General features: G+C 36.7%; 1 protein-coding gene across 8 annotated transcripts in view; it reads left to right on the plus strand.

Annotated features, from left to right (window-relative positions):
• The window catches only part of elna (elastin a), a 76,675-nt gene that overhangs the window by 12,420 nt on the left and 46,220 nt on the right, over positions 1-18,035 (plus strand). For 7 of the 8 annotated variants that reach the window (XM_048159713.1, XM_048159711.1, XM_048159718.1 and 4 more), the window contains exons 2-4: positions 3,021-3,098; positions 6,531-6,569; positions 7,363-7,434. In XM_048159713.1, the coding sequence (XP_048015670.1) occupies positions 3,021-3,098; positions 6,531-6,569; positions 7,363-7,434 (189 nt within the window). The remainder of the gene's footprint in view (positions 1-3,020; positions 3,099-6,530; positions 6,570-7,362; positions 7,435-18,035) is intronic. The other variant, XM_048159712.1, reaches the window with a different exon arrangement.

An 18,035-nucleotide genomic window follows, 5' to 3' on the forward strand; every position in this document is an offset into this window, starting at 1 on the left:
CAGAGGGCATGATGACAGTATATGTAAACTTTCCACTGGCTTAATAAAGATCTTTGTTCCATTTCTTCACTGCCTCATCTGCAAGTCAATGTCAGGGCAATTCACAGCTTGCTTTTGTAGTTTAATCTCCACACCTGATCTGCCAACTGTGAATGATTCTTCCCATGTGTGGCTTTTTCTTTCACATGACAACTGTGGCCTTGAGTGTTTTTTTTTTTGTTTTTTTTTAAAATAATAATAATAAAAATAAAGCATGTATAATCCTTTACTGAATAATGACAGGCACTTCGTGCAACTCCATAATAAAATACCATGCTTACTGCATTGCTGCTAATAAACACAAAAGAAGCTGGGACGTATGGATTTGATTAAATGGCCTTCGAGAAACATACAAAACCTATTAAAAATCTCTGTCATTGGAGAGTCTGTTCATATTCTCCATCATGATTTTGTGATGCAAACCGGGTCTGGCATCGAAATGTAACTTCATAATTGATGCCTGAGCTAACAAGACCTCCTGGGATGCTGTTAGTAGTCGTATAGCATTGTGCCCACCCAAAACTGCCTTTTCCCAAGCTCAGGGACTTATTTACTTAAAGTAGCCCACTCCCTGAGACTACAAGGGTTGCACTTTATTTTATAGTATGTGCACTTACATGTACTTACAGTGTACTTACCTAAGAAAGTACTGGGTAATATAAGGGAACTACATGGGTGAAGGTTAGGTTTAGGGATAGGTTCAGGGTTAGTACCTAGTTATTACCCAGTTATTGTAATAACTAAAATAAGTACATAGTACAGTATGTACATGGGGAACAGGACTGTAAAATAAAGTGCTACCACTACAAGTAATGTTCTCACCTTTCTTTACAGTATTGGTACTACTATAGTACTTTGATATATATACCATGATATTGGCACAGGCTGATGGGTCCTTAATGCAACCTGCTGCCAATCACATCATCCTCTATAGGGCAGAGCTGAGCAACATGCAACATGTTTTACTTGCTCACAGCAGCATGTTGTGTATGTATTGACAGTAGCAAGTCCTGTACTTGCTCTGCAACAGCAGCAGCAGCTAGCAGATCTATTCCACCAAGACCAAACATATCAACATCGTCATATCCATTACCATGCCAAACACTCCGAGAGTTGTCATGACAGATGTGTACTTACAGGTCAGGTGTGTATTTTTACAAACTGTTAAGATATTGTGACAGGGGTGCAGTTCCATCATGATCCTCTAGGGGTTTATGATCCCTCATTATGAAGCAATGCATTAGTTCAGACTTTAACCATATATGGGACATCGTCATTCATAAATGACTCTAAGAAAATTGCATTTAAAATACAATAATAAAGTTCAACCAAAATAGTAATATCATATGACATCCCCTTCAGCCAATCGAGACTTTAGCACATATTAGGTCACATGCTCTCAAGGCTCCATAGCGAGTTCATTTTAGACTAGAAAATATATATATAAATTCCATTTTTTAAATTATCATTGTATATTCAAATGTGTTTTCTAAACTTTTTGGACATTTTTAATGCACATTTTGTAAAAAACAAAAAATCTGTGCATCATGCATAAATTACAAGGTCCTTTCAGGGGATACATTTTCAGTGTAGCTGCGCTATTGTTCTGTACTGGCTGGCAGTAAAATAGTCTTTTTGCCTTTGCTTTTTTTTTCCAGAAAGTACTGATGATGGCAATGCATCAGAAAATAAGGTCATAGAAAGAAAGGAAGTTGAGGATCAAGGAGGATAGAAGCAGTGAGGGTGCTGACAGAGATGAAGAATATAAGTCATAGATTTTTGTGGAAGTCATGCATTTGAATACATTATCCTATGCCAGTTTGGAAAATGTGAGCCACACGACAGCCAGAGGTCAGGAAAGATGCCACTGCCTATTGGCCTCACTACACTGACAAACACCAAAAATGATGACTAAACAGGTCAAGAAGATTGAGTTGCTTGTGGAAAGTGTGGGCTACACTGAAAAAGAAGAGTCTTGTTGATTTTCACTTGTGCTACAATCATTGATTTGGAATTCCAAGAAAGAAACAATGATCTTTAAATGCACTTTGAAACACTAAGACATGGTTTCACTACTTTCCAGGCAGTGAAACTGCATTTGAATTTGTGTCAAGTTTTTGACATTTTCACATGTGAGTTCCAAATGAAATATAGTAGCACAAGATGAAATGGAATGTTAATAAAGCCTTTTTAATGTTTATTTTGAAACACCAAGACCTTTTCACTCCTCTTCAGAGAGTGAAAATGCATTTGAATGTGTGTGAAGTTTCAGACAATTCGCCAAAAATAATTGAACCTAATAGGACAAAGTCAGTTATAAATGACGGCACCCTAAAAAAAGTCATAGGTCAGATGTAGAAAACTAATTTTGAAATTTTTTTTTACTCATTTATTTTTTTGTAGCTGTGATTTCACAATTAGTCCCATAGAGGGTTAAGTGGTGGCACTAACAAATTTGTATTGCAATCATAATGAGTTTGTCATTAAGCTGACTATGCATAGCAGTTTGTGCACATTTTGTACACTGCTGATGATCAATAATGATAGAGTTTGCGAGAAAATGCCATTCATTTAGCCGGTTTATGAGGCTTTTTGTGCAATGACTAGATTTCCCATCATCCTCTGTAGCAGCACAAGCATTATTTCACCCATAATGTCTATCCTTTCCTCTTTCTTCTGTTGTATTAGTGCTTAGTCCTGTTTTGTCAGGAAAAGAAAAAGAGAAAGACATGAAATGAGCATGAGTTCATATGAATCTGACTGCAAACACATTTTTGACTTCACTTGAAGGCCGTATGATTTCTGAACTCCTGTGAGTAATTGACATCAGCAAAATGTCCAGAGAAATGCTTTTCAAGGCCTTCAGCATTTTTCAGAATTTGTTTCTGTTTCCTCAGAGTGAATTCTTCTTCTTGGATGTCATCTAGGTCTAGGAAAAACATAAAAGACAGACCCTGACAACTGCTGTTTTTCTGTTTCAGGGGTGTATGTGCCACAGGGTTCAGCTGGAGGAGGACCAGGAGGTGCTGGATTGCTACCAGGTGCTGGACTTTACCCAGGTATAACCGATAACAGCTATGATCTGCTCACCAATTTGCTCATCATAGAGACATTTATACAAATGTAGACATGATGATTATGATTTCAATCAGAGCTCACAGAATGGATTTCAAATACAACATGCAATAGGGTAAAACGGGGCTAAAAGCACACAAAAATGTGCTTTCCACTACAACCATAGTGTATAATTGCAGAAAAAAATACATGTTTTTATTAAACATTGATGGAGCAACAGATTTTGTGTGAAAATAAATCTTAAAAGTGGGTTTTTTGTTTATTTAAAAATCTTATAAATGTAAGAGGTGGCAAGGTGTGCCTTTTAGCCCACAGACACACGGGGTAAAACCAGCACGGGGAAAAAGGCATACAATATTGATACAAATACTTTATTAAGTAGCTGAAGTAATATGTTTCAAACAATATCTGAGTTAATACTTGTTCAAAACAACCATTTCAGCAAAGTTTGCACTATTTTCTGTTTATTTTGATAAATTCATTTTTGTTCAATAAATATACTGTAATTAAAATATTTTCATTTTAAAAATACAGAAAATGATTTAAAAAAAGAAAAGATTCTGAAAGCATTGAAGGAGATCTCATACAAATTTTATGGAAATTTTAATTTTAGTCACAATAAATATGACATTTTATTATACTTTTAAATGTTTGTCACATGTATGTTCTATTTTGCTTGAGTTCTTGTCCCTGTGTTTTGGTTTGACCTACTTTTCTTTGTTATCAGTTTTCCCACCACGTTTGTTACTATATGGTTCCTGATTAGACATCACCTGTTTGTTGTTCTGTTGATTGCCATTCCTGTATATTTAACGGTGCAATTTGTAAGAATTTTGCAGTAAAATATCCAAATACCACTAGATCAGTGTTATATATTTTGTTCACTTGAGTACTTACAATATCCCAAATGTTTCCAACTATTTGTAAATCGTGAGAAAATTGCAATTTTCTCCAAGGCTCCGGGACGTGTGAGGAGTCGCCTGTCAATTGCATCATACCCGCGTTACCCTTGGTTTCCGGTTTATTTTGTAGAAACCATGGAAACACGAAAGACGCTTTAATATATTACATGTTTTAATAGGCAAGGGAACAACTGTTTTGATATATTTATAAAAAGAATACTAATTGTTTGTTATATAGCTTAACACTTTTATTGTTTAAATCTAATTTTCTTGATTTTTTGCGAGTACCATGCTTTACCATGCCTCAGAGAAAAACACTATTTTGTGAAGTAGCTAACATAGCATAATCAGATGCAGCTTTATTTTTAGTAACAGTAATACAGCATTTTCTCCATCATACAATACGTTTTAAAATGAACTGCATGCCATTTATCAACACAAGCCATCCAGCATTTAATATGATATTGTAAAATCGATCTATCTTACTGCAGTGTGTAACAGTGTCTCACAGCAGCCGCCGAGCGAACGCACAGAGTAACGTTATAACATCATTTTCAACACTCTCAAATGTATCTCATATGATAAACAGAGCTGCGTTACCTCATACTCATGACCGGAAAAGCGGAAGCGGCGCCGGCGACTGTGTCATAATAAAAGTCCCGCTGCTCGTGAGGCGTGCGTTGATCAATCGCTCCAGCTCCTCGTTCAGCTCCACAACACTCGCGCCTGCTCTGCTTCATACTACAGTAACATTAATAATCACATCCATGAACATGATTTCTTCCCGACTCCAATCCCTATTCATTTGCACTGTCCGTTGAGATGGAGACCACATGTCCCAAGATTCCGTGCTCAAACTTGGCATCATCAAGCTACGCCTTTGTTTTGAATAGGCCTCTAGCGACCTCTAGCGGACAGAACATTTTACATATTGCACCATTAAGCCCTCAGTTTATTCAGTCCTTAGTTTTGGGTTGATATTGTTATGCTTCCTTTTGCTTCCATTTTCTCTCACCTTTTGGATTATATACACAGCAAGTGTGACAATATCATGCTTTTACTAAAAATATGGTGATTATCTCTAAGGTGGACACCCAACTTGATATATGATATTTACCATCTGAATCTAAGCATGTCATGTCAACAAATTGAAAATTTAGCCAGCTCTTTATTATCATGTTAATTACTGTGCCTTTCGCCCCAACAGCAGCTTTTACCCCAAATACCTTACTTTTATATATTCTTCCATTATTGAAAAACTGTTGCTTTAATTACCTTGAACAAAACTGAAAAGAACATTAACAAGACCTTTGTCTGAAAATATGATGTGTGTAATTTTACCGATTCTCATTTGCTACATAAATCTATGGCATTTTTTAAAAACATTAAATAGTAGATCAAATTAGCACAGAATCAGCTTTGCGTTGTTGGCCGCGATCACATAAAGGATCAGCCAAATTTCCAAGTGCATCATCAAAAACGGTTGTAAAGAAAAGTGCTCTGCTGCCTTTTACCCCGGTGCACCTTTAGCTCCTTTGTACCCTACTACTCACACACTACTAACACCACATTTTTCATGCTGGAAGATCTAGTTTACTAGCTGCTAGGAATCTAAAACCAAACTCTTGAATGTCTTCCAAAGTAGAGGTTCATACACTTTGTGGTGCTGTCTGAGGTTGAGAGCACCATCTGTGTGTGACTCGAGCAAGGTTGATTGCAAGGCACCGGCTCAACTAGAGAGGAATCAACCCCCTTAAATGTTTGATGTTTCACTATAGTATGGTGTTTATGATATATATGTTAGTAATATAATCTATAAACCAAAATTCTACACAAAGTCTAAATTAGTTATTGATTTAGTGCCAAATTATGTCACTTTTTAAAAGCGATCTATTTAATATGTCTTTTCCTTTGAAAACATAAATAACTGTAATTTCCCATTTGGAAATCAACTGGAAGAGAGTTATTATAATATAAGTGAAGTTCCAAGTGCACAACCAAATGAAACGCTAATCACTAAAATGGAGAGAAGAAACTTTAGGAAATCAATTTATGGTCAACTTACGTGACATTATCCCAAACGTTTTAGTTGTATTGATAATTTAACATTCAAGATCATTTTAAGAAAATGAGTGAATGCAACTAAAGAAAGAACTGCAGAAGTGGAGAAAATGAGCGAAAAGTCTATTAAGAATTGCCCTGCCTTAAAAACTTCTGCCCCGCCCTTTTTTTTCTTTCTTTTTTTCTGTTTTTTGCTTGACGCAATGGTACTCAAACCAGTCATTTTTACTTGGGTTTTCTGAGTAACAAAGCATAGCATGCAAACAGTAAAGATTACTAAATTGTTTTAAGTAAGTTCAACAAATTCTTGGACATTAAATTAAGTTTACTAAAAAGGGTTAGTTAGTTAGATCAACTGTTAGGTTTTACAGTGAGTAAAGTTGAATGGTTACACTTGACGAGATGTGGACTCATCTGCACTGATAGTCCTGTAACTCTTACTGGTTTTAACAGGTGCTGGGACGTCCCCATACAAAGCAGCAAAAGCAGCAGGTAAGATCATTTTACTTTGACTATGAACACTGTAGGGTGATTTCAGTATCCTGTATTGTTTAACATCATTCAGACTTTATTTACTCACTCAAACAACCAACCGACCAACCGAACAATCAATCAATTAGTTGTACCTCTAAACTTAATATTAACTGAAACATTTGAATTCTTTGTCCAACTGATCAGTGGTGTAGAAATAACGTGAAACTGACAATTGATAACCTTGAGTATGAAGGCTTCAGTCATGACAACAGCAGCAGGATCAGCAAACTGAACCAGATTCAGGAATGTGTTTGGCTGCAGTATAAGCACCTTGTTCCAAACCCGCTTCAACCACAATATTTTTTGAGAATTCTGTCCTCTAAATTAAAATTCCAATATTATATCTTTGTAATATCTGTTGGATATCAGGTAAACTCTATAAAACCACACAACCATATCTTTTTTTTTTTTTTTTTTGCAATAACGGTGGCAATGTTCTGTAGCTTTTTATTTCATCAAGTCCAATCTAGCTTACACATTATATACCTGATGTCCATTGAGGTTGATAACACCACTGTCTTATGATCAGTTCTCAAACTCAGCCGCTATTGTTAAGTGTGTTTACTGCCAGACCATATCAGTAAAACTGAGCTGTCATACTCCAAAAACACCTATAAAAGTTAAAGTCCACCTGTGTGCCAGTCAGTGAACTCACATCTTTCCTTGCGTGTAATGTATGCTATTCGAGCATACACAGATAAAGCATTTCATAAATGCGAGAGGGATGCTAATGAACTACGGTCTTGTTCAGCAGGAGGATATGGAGGAGCTGCTGGCACTGGTGCTCAAGCAGGAGCTTTAGGGGCTGGAGGTTACGGAGCTGGTAAGAGTTCTTCAAGGTCATTCATACAAGTATACTTATTTGCATGCTTACAAGTATGCCAGTCTATACACTTAATTAGCAAAGCAATACAAAGATTTTCTGCGCGTTTTTACAGCAATAACAATTATAAAATGTTGCACACCAGAGTAATGTTATGAAATTTGTATCACTATCATTGCAAAAAATGATGGTACAAAATCATGGCACTTTAAAATGCACTATAGTAAAGTTTAACATGCACATAAACCATGATATAGAAGGTTTAGAATATTTAAAATGTAGAATAGAATGTTTAGAATGTATAAAATGTAAAACAATCAATGTTGAAAAACAGTTAAAATGGCTTCCTATTATTTGTGGAAACAGTGATACATTTTATTTTTCAAGATTCTTTGATGAATAGAAATTCCAAAAGAACAGCATTTATTTGAAATAAAAATCTTTTGCAACAAATCTTAAAACAAATTTAAAAATTACTAACCTCAAATGTTTGAATGTTAAATGTACTTTGAGTGTACTAACATACATTGTAAAATAAATGTTGGTACCTTATTAAATTTTGGCATTTATACTTGGAAGTCATAATAAAACCGCTGCTATTAGTATTACCAAAATGATACTGATTGATTCAATCGTCTTAGTGGACTAGAAAATCATCTCTCCAAGCATTTTATTATTATATTAAGAGTTGGTGGAAAACCTCCTAAACCAGGTAAGTCCACTGAGAATTTTGGCAATAATTCAAATAATATATCTCAATATTATTTGAAAGTTGATCAATCTGAGTATACTTGATTCTATGTTAAGTAAGAATATTGCCATGTTTCTCCAGTACAGTTTTATGTCCACTGGCTTTTTACCTATGGACAGAATATCCTTTTTAGGTGAAGTGAGTGGGCGACCTGATCGTTTTCAGCCCAGCACCTTTGTCCATGAGCTGACTTAATTATTGTAAACTTACATCAGTGCTACTCAAACAATGGGGCATCAGCGCTGATTGTGTTATTGGAACACGGGCAATACAATAAGTGGAAATCTTGGCGCCTACCAAGTGCAACTGGACCCATTCTGATACTGTAATGTAAATATTGTTGCTTTCTCTGTCAAACCAAGCACTATTGGTGCATTAGCACCATTCGGGTATAATTGAATTTCCTAAAGCAGCGCCGATTCCAGCGACATGTTTGGAGAGATAAGGAATTAAACAAATGTAACCAGGCTCGATAAACTTTGGAGCAGCTCACTGGCTCGTCTGAGAAAGACCTTTTCACTCTGAAAGAGCTTATAAACTCCCAGATATCAGATTTTGCAGTGGAAGTTGTCTTTGGCTATGATTGTTGGAGTGAAGTAGGAGATAATTGTCTAATCTTTCGCTTTTCATCTTTGAGGTAAAAATACTTAGCAGATCTGAAGGGAAGCAGACGGTATTCAGACACCAGGCCTCACATTTATCCGATGTGCAACACACGACCTAGCATGAACAGAAGGCTCAGAAAACGCTGCATTTAAGATTAGATTGGATGCAAGGAAGTATCTGAATGAGCTCAGGCCAGCTGTTCAGCAGTTGACCATATTCAAAATCAGTCATGGCTATGTTTTTCTGTATTTCACTCAAATGGTAGACAATGGGCAGGACTACACATAATCTGTGCCAGCAGAGTTCTGCAGAAAGCACCGATTTTCATAGAATTTGAACTCCTATTCATTCATTGACCACCCAGTTATACACATTCCCTGGCCCATGTCTGTTTATTTATTAAATAATGGTACTAGTTGACACTTTCAACTAAGGAGATTGTATTACTCTCAACTCTATTTAAATACCATTCCACAGAATTCACACATGCCCCAAAGAAAAGCCCCTGAAAAAAGTTAACACCTTATTTTAGTGTTATTATGCATAATTACATGCAACTAACCCTACACCAAACCCTAATCGTAATTCTAACCCTATATTAAGTACATGTAGTTAATTAATATATATAAAGTGGTACTTCACCGCTGGCAAAATCGGCTTTCAATATAACTTGGCTGCCTATGCACCTTATGTGTCAGAGAAACAAGCGTGCAACCATCATTTAAATTTTGTGTTTGAACTTCCGTCATTGCAGTAGCTCTGTATATTTCTATGGCATCGCTGTCAAAGAGTAATTAGCTGGTGAAGTGGATTTTACTTATTGTAGAGTTAGGGATAGTTATCATGAGCATTGTAATGTTTGAAGCGGATGTCATAACAATGTCAGTAGATTAGAAAGATTTTAAAATGAGCGCTTCATTCATAAATCCTTAAGATCTTACGTTCATGCTGTGGAAATATAGACTGAATATGTCTCAGGTTACAAATGTAATCATTGTTCCCTGAGAAGGGAACGAGACGCTGCGTCGAATGACAACACTTTGGGGAACACCTCCAGTGTGGCTGGCATCTGAAGCACGTGTGAAACTAGCCCAATCCTGATTGCCATTGCGTCGTGAAGTACCATGTGACGCCGCACTACGGAAGCTATAAGGGTAAGCTGGCACACAACAGCGTCAGCTTCTGATAGGCTGAAGCAAGCCACTTGCAAGCATTCAGGAGGTGTGGTAAAGGGATAAAGCATCTCATTCCCTTCTCAGAGAACAATGGTTACATTCATAACCTGAGATGTTCCCTTTTTGAGGGAACTCACATTGCGTCATATGACAGCATTTTGGGGATCGAAAGGCCCACTGTGCCAGACTGACTAATGTCTGCACTGATGTGAAACCTGTCTGGGCACAACTCAGGATGAGAACCCAATGTGGATCCAGACTGTAAATTCTCATAAATGCGTCTGGGAAGGCCCAACCCTGCAGCATCAAAGACAATACCTTTATTATATTTTGTTACATTTATATAGTGCTTTTATAGCTTTCGAGGCTGCAACACTCCTCATAGAGTGTGCTCTGATCAGCAGAGGCGAAGACATACTGCACGCCTCATATGCTGTAGAGATTGAACAAATTTGGCGTTGGTGAGCAACTTTGTCAATCGCCAAATGACGGTAACATTTTTATGAATTCTAACAATGTAATGTTGAATAACGTTCAACTCGTATGCAGTGTGGGAAGTTTTCTGTGTGCAAACATCCGAAGCAGTGCCCAGAAGTATAAACATTGTTGGTTATGTCTTAAGTGAACATAAAGAGTTGAGAAAGAAAATGCATGTATACAGTATCCATGCAGGTCTTAAAGTGACAGCAGCCTAATAAACCTCCTGTCTGTTTTTAATGTTAATCAAACAACAAAGGTCTAAGAGAAAATCATTCACTGCTCTTGTCTGCTAGTCCTAGACTAAATTGCATGTTTGAGCTGTTTTAACTGAAAGAAACATGAGGTGACATATCCTAAAATATGTCAATGCCATTGTTTTGTTTTTCTCTAGGGCATGTTTATAAAAGATACTTATATATCCTAATTGAACTAAAGCCTAATCCTGGCTTAGGTTAAGCCCTGTCTGCGAAACCAGGCCTACTTGTCTTTAATCATGTTTTAAATTTTTATAGTCAAGTTAGTAGTTTTAGCTGTGGTATCAAAATTGGAATAGAGAATTGTGAATTTTCACTGGTATCTACATTTTTGGTGTCATTACTGCCGTTCATAGCCAGTAAAAAAATATTTATGGCCAGTAAATTTTCTTAAGTACATGGCCCTGCATAGTACAGCTTACTCAGTTAACCCTTGCTAGAGTGCTTTGTAAAAATTAAGTGCATTGATGAACATTCAAAAATAAGTTACATAAGAGAAGCAGTTTGGACGACGGATAGATGCAGGGTACCACTGGGATTTCTGGGCTCCGTCAGTGGAACTGGCCCCATGTCTGACCAGAACGTTCACACGATTTTTTTAAGATCCTATAATATTTATTTTATTCTGGGGTGGACAATTACAATTTTCAAAGCACTTTGTGTTTACTGACCATTTATTTACAATGGAAACTTTTTTTTAGCTTTTAGACCCACTAAAATGTTTACCTTGAGCCACTTTGGCTAAAGCATCTGGCAACTAAACAGCTGTAAATGGGTTCTTTATGGTTCACCACTGTATATTTGCTCTTTGACTTATAGTTCTTCTGTAATGACTGATTTATTTCAGTTGATAGAAATTATACTGTGCATATTCATGTCACAGCATAGATTATACAGTATTGTTTGCTTCCCCTAGCCATCTGCTCTACCATAAGAAGGCATAACCATTTTATAATGGCGTAGCAATTACAATCAAAAGGTCATCAGCAAAGTATGTGTATGATTCAAGTGCTTGATAGTACAACATCATGTACTATCTCGTGTGAGGCCTTGTAAAATAGAGCTAATTGTGAAGCCTGTCATCATTGTTGTGATAAACTGTTGAATTTTTGGAAACCATCAGCTGCAGTGCCTGAAGCAAAGGTGGATTCTGCATTGCTTTCCGCTGCCAACGCTGTACAAAATGGTTCAATTTGGGTGAATAGCAACTTCTTGTCGCAAACTGTGGATGATTTTCTTCGTTGCACGTGTGTTTGATCTTATAAACATCATGCTTAGATTGGGGGTGACAAGGAAAGATTTGGCTCACAAGACTTTTCGAATTGAATTTATTGGATTAATTCTGCAATGGCTAAACAGGCAGCTGCATTTTATTTAGTCACCTGATCTCAAAACCAGATATTGTTTTGATCTGTACAGAAACCAGAGCAGCACAACCCTAAGAAAGTATGTCAGGTTTTTACTTTCCACATGCTTTTCTATTGTCTCAGTGAGAGAAGCCAGTTTGTTTCAAACTTGAAAGGGAGCGAGGGGTAAACGCAGAGAGAATGAAGGGTGTGGGCCAGGCAGATGAGCTGGGAAGAGCCAGCGAGTCTTGTGAAGCACATGTGCTTTTCATTAGCCGGCTCAGACCTGTCCTCAAACTGCAAGCTTCTGGCCTCCGATTGTGAATAATGGCTGATCCTCATGTCGCAGAGTCCACGCTGACATCCTCCAACTCCCGCAGGAGCTACGCATCACTTCCTGTGCTCGTCCCCAGGTGCAGACAATATGCTCCCAAGGCAAAATTTGCAAACAAGGCCTCAGAGATCATTCTCACTCCTGATGATATGCTTGTATGTTTACATTGAGCCATGTCTCAGTCGAACGTTTTCAAGATGCTGAAGATCGCTTTTCATTTAACCAGTCTTGCGCAACCGCTTTGGAGGAGCACGCTTCCAAAAAACCAAAGGCTTCTCACCACAATGTGATCATCATCATAACAGCGTTCTACTATTAGAGTATGATTTAGCATAAAACAAGAAGTCCTTTCTTCTTAGTTCCCTTCTTGAATAGTGACACTCACAGCCGTAACACATGCACGCGGCATTAACGCAACAAGAAACGTGTGTAAAGTGTGACGCTGGAAATAAATAACAGAAGAAACGAGGATGCAAATAAATTAGTAAAAGGAGGGAAGAAAGCAACAGATCTTAATGTCAGATTTGGACTTCATTTCTCAATGCAATGTGGATGCAATAAATTAGGCGGGGGAAACAGAAATAATAATGTCATCATGAGACAAGGTTATTCCCCAAATACAGTTTCAAAGATGTTGTTGACAATGCTTTCCCCGTTTCTTAAAACATGAACTGTTCAAGCATAGGTACTACAGAACACATGAGAACATACTTACTGCAACACTACCTTGTTTTTTAGACATGTACCATGGTAATTCCACTGTTTTGAACGTATACCTATGGTACTAAGAAATGACTAATGATAGCAATTCAACATTACAATACAATTTAAATGAATAATTTTGAACATTTAATAGGCTTTAAAGAATATAATCTTAAAACAATCTTCACATAAAGCCATTTAATAAATATTCACATAATAACAAAAAACAAATATTTACATTCACATACTAAACGTCATATTTATTTGCTGTGCCTTTAATATAATAGGGTTCAACAAAGGATTTTTTTTTTTTACTGGCCCTTTTTTTTTTTAACTCCTCCTGAAATTTCCATCATTTATGAGACAACTCTTCCCCGCAAATTGACGTAATTTTCCGGCTTTCCAAGTTTTCACTGTTATACTCTAGAGAACGCTATTTATTTTATAACGCATCTTCTGAAAGAGCACTGAATCTCCTGATCAAAACACAGGCGACAAAGAAGCATATGTAAGCAGATGCATATGTAAAATAATGTGATCATCAAACAGCATATGAATCAAAAAAGCCTAACGTTACTGAATGAAATGTCAACAAAGGAGGGTATTTATGTCGACCCAGCTTCAAGGGTGTTTATAGACTCGATCTACCCCATCTGTGATTTGATCATCGTTGTGAATCCGATACAGATGCAGTCTTTGACAAAAATTTGATTTTCTCAGCTTTTTGCTCAAAGTATTGCTTTTTTATTAAACTTTTTATTACCCACATTCAAATGTTGATAAATAACGAAAGAATGCATGAGGCTTGAATAAAATAGTTTTTTGTTGTTGTTGTTGTTGTTCATACAACATAATATTCTGGGGGCCATGAAAGTTTTGTGAAATTGATCAAAAATGGTAGTCTGGCTAGCAACTTTAAAGAAACGCTGTCAGGGAAAGAGTTATGAATAAAGGCCCCGATATACTCACGGCGAAGTTCTTTTTCATTCTTCATTTAGGGGTAAAACGAAGTTCGAAATACGTGAGCAGCGACATATTATTTTCGAACATCTGTTGCCACCCACATTGCAGAGAGTGGCATTTGGATGAATATGTAAATACAGTATGTGCTGCGCGCTTTCCTCTCAGTAACAAAATAAACAACATGAGAAAACAGCAAGCATTTCTTTTTTTAATAAAAAACATAAGAAAATCATCTGATCATAACAACATGGGTATGTTAGCATGAGCTCTGCAAATGAGCACTCCAGTAAAGTCATGTCACGCTTATTTATATGGTATTTTATTCAATAGATTTCTTAAAAGCAAGCAGCTTTACAGTATCAAACATGGAAAACAGTGTCAGTGCTTCATTTCATCAGAAGCGCAACTTCATTTCGTACTATAAAGCGGCTATCCAGTGTGTTCATGTTTTCACCCACAGAGATCTTACCTCTACGGACTCAACAGATGAAATGAGTCAGAGAAGAGTTCCTCGTGAAAGAAGGCGGAGCCTCAGCGCACACCTCCTATCCTATTACAGTATCGTCACGGACCAATGGTAGTACGAAGGTGTTTTGCAGCTGGAGCGAAATTTTCCTGAGAGTTTGCTTTGGCGAGCCATTTCGAACTCCCAAAACGAACATAAAAAATTATTTTCGGTTAGGCCTGATTTTGTTCGAAATGATGTCACATCAATTCGTTCTTCGATTTCGTTTGAAGTATACTGGGGCCTTAAGGTTATGACACCAACATTTTACATACCAGTGAAAATTCAGTTCTCGAATACAGTTTTTATACCACAACAAAAACTATTAGCCTAACTAATATAAAGTTCAAACATTATTAAAGACAAGTAAAAACATCACAATAAGGAAAGAAAATAGTATTGCAGCTTTTGTTTTATGCTGACTTTCTGCTGACACAGACAGCAGCAGGTATAGTAGGCTGCTGTCACTTTAAGACCTGACACACATCCGATTTTCTCCCAACTCTTTACATTCATTTAAGACTTTCAAACTCATGTAAGACTGTGCCTATGCGGATGCTCGCCAAAAATTGTCATTTTGACAATGTTGTGTGTTTTTGTCCAGTCAGACTTGATAAGACGTAAAACAAGAACTCAGATCTGTACTAGTGTGCTGTCTGCAGAGTGGATTGTTCACAGACACTGCACAAGCATGAATTGAGTTCTCTTTTGCATTTTATCACACTGGAATGGTTTAAAATCACTTGAATGCTCTGCTTCGCGGCGCTTATTGAAGTTAATTGCATTAAATTTAGTAACACAATAAAACGAAAATAATTAACCACATAACTAACTTTCTGGTTACATGAAAGTTCTTTGACAACCCTGATTCCTGAGCAAGACTGGAGAGGTCATGTGAGCTCTGTTTATTGGTCATATCATATCTCAGCCCTGACTTGTCAGAAAAGTATTCAGCATGCACAAACCTCATGCATATGCGAACCATCTGGGACATGTTTCACGCATTGACATTTTTCGACTTTGATTTCGTTCTTTGAGATGTGATAAATAATGGAAATAAATGATCAGGTGGTCTGTGCCAGCTCAGACTGCACTGTGAACCCATCCGGGGGTGATATGTTTGTGTTCTGCCTGGCGAGATGATATGGATTGAGTGTTTTTGTGGCATATTTCTGGAATTGCATGAATAAGGATGACAGAAGCAGATGGCGTTTCACCCCAGTGCACTCTTTCATAAAACCTACATAAACATTTCATAAGCATCTCTTTCTGTTTGTGACAAATGGTGTCTTGAAACGAAGCCACAATGTCAGCATTTGGTTGTCACCAGTGATTTAAATCTTACAGCTTGTGAGCGAGTAATGTTAAAGATGAAGTCATATACGACCACCGAACACCTAAGTAAGGTACAGCTACCATAAACCCACATACTCAAAGTTTATGAGACATGCAGGCACACTTTGAAATCAACAGTGTTGGGAAAGTTACTTTAAAAGTAAAGCATTACAATATTGTGTTACTCCCTAAAAATACAAACTAATTGCATTACTTAGTTACTTTTTATGAAAAGTAACTACTTACTTTTCATAAATTACTTTTACTTTTCATAAATTACTAATTACTTTTGCGTTACCTGTTACCTAGGCTGGACTTGCTTGTTTGTTTGTTTTTTTATTTAATGATAACAAAAAAGTTCTATTTTGGCAAATGTTAAGGACACAAAAAGTGAAATGAATCAGCCTCAGGCTGAAGGAAATGCATATTTACTCCTGTACAGTAGAGGGTGCAGCTCAAACAAACCTTTCAGCTGTGCTGTGATTCTGGATCAAAGAAGAATAGATACAGGAGAAGGAAGTTCAACACTCTTATTTCTAAATCTAATCTAAAGTCATTTAGATAATTAGTATGGTTGAATTACATCATTGAAGGTCAGCTGCAAAGACACTGGTTTATAAAGTGAGATTAATACATAAAGTATATTTGTGTAATTTAAAATATTTAATTATTACAGGTTTGCATACAATTCTAAGATTGCATTTCACTGTTTTGAGGAATACTGAATGTTTTCAAATTACTAGTAATGTAACTTGCATTAATAATTTGAAAAAGTAACTTAGATATTTTATTGTAAATTGAAAAAGTGATACGTTACTTTACTAGTTACTTGAAAAAGTTATTTGATTACGTAACTTAAGTTACTTTTAATGTGTTACCCCCAACACTGGAAATGAATGACAGTAAACAAGGCAGTAAAAAAGCAACTAGTTCAGAGGCAGATATGGCTTTTCCTCAGTGACATAAGGGAAAATTCAGTACAGTTGAGTCATGTTTTAGAAAATCTCATTGCAGGGGCAATGAGACTTGCTGGTATTGTTGCAATGGATCATTTTGTGAAATTGGTTCCATTCACATGGCAGTGCATCACTTTCTTTCCTGCACAAACGCCTGCTCCCTTTGGGAGGAACAATCGTCCAAAATGATATTATTGGACGCAGTAGGGGACATATGGTAATATTTTACTTTGACTTCCAACGAAGGAAAAATCAATAGCTTACAGATAACTAGATTTGCATTTCCTAAAGGAAATAACAGTGCTTGTAGAAAAGCATTCAAGTTTTAGTAGGTCCTGTGATGATAAAATCCTGCATCAGAGCTGTTTTGCTATTGTCATGATATGTCTCGTTTTCACTCATTGTGCATGAAAATCAATACACAATGTGAAATTGGCTATAGGTGGTTCAACAGATGCAAGCATGAAAACATCAGTCACAACTGAGTATGCAAACAAAATTAAACAGCATTCGTAATTCTGTATGCATATATAATAATGCTGTTGTTGCTTTTGATTAGATATTGAGTTGCAACCATTCAAAGTGTTTAAGTCAAATTTAGAGATTTTCAGACTTTCTTATAGTATAAAGTTGATAGTACACTTACCACTGAAATTATCTACAAAACAAAGTTAGAATAGTGTCTGTACATTAAGCTGAATTAATTGCAGGACGTTCTGCAGAATGAGAAGAAAATAAAAAATATGGGCTATGTTACACAGACGGGGCTTAGCCTAAGCCAGGATTAGGCCTTAGTTCAATTAGGATATTTAAGTATCTTTTATTGAGACAAAACAATGGCATTGGCATATTTTAAGATCTGTCAGTACAAGTTGTTTTCAGTTGAAACAGCTCAAACTTGCATTTTAGTCTAAACTAGTCTAGGACTAGTTTCACTTGTCTGTGAAACTGGGGGTGATGTTTAAAGGGCCAAATACTGTGGTCGATGTTTAGAAATCTCCATAGCAGAGCCAGTCACTCATTGTGTCTTATAGTTCAGTATGTTGCTGGTAGAGTTGATGTCCCTCTGGTGTCTCTTTGACATTGGATTCCAAAGGCTGGAAGTGAAAAGAGTTGTGGAATCTCAGTTAATGTCACTCAGTCTTGGAACAATGCCTAGAGTCATGTTGGGCTGACACTAAATGAGTGATTATA

This window comes from Megalobrama amblycephala, linkage group LG16 (assembly GCF_018812025.1).
Source record: "Megalobrama amblycephala isolate DHTTF-2021 linkage group LG16, ASM1881202v1, whole genome shotgun sequence".
In the NCBI taxonomy this organism is placed as follows: domain Eukaryota; kingdom Metazoa; phylum Chordata; class Actinopteri; order Cypriniformes; family Xenocyprididae; genus Megalobrama; species Megalobrama amblycephala.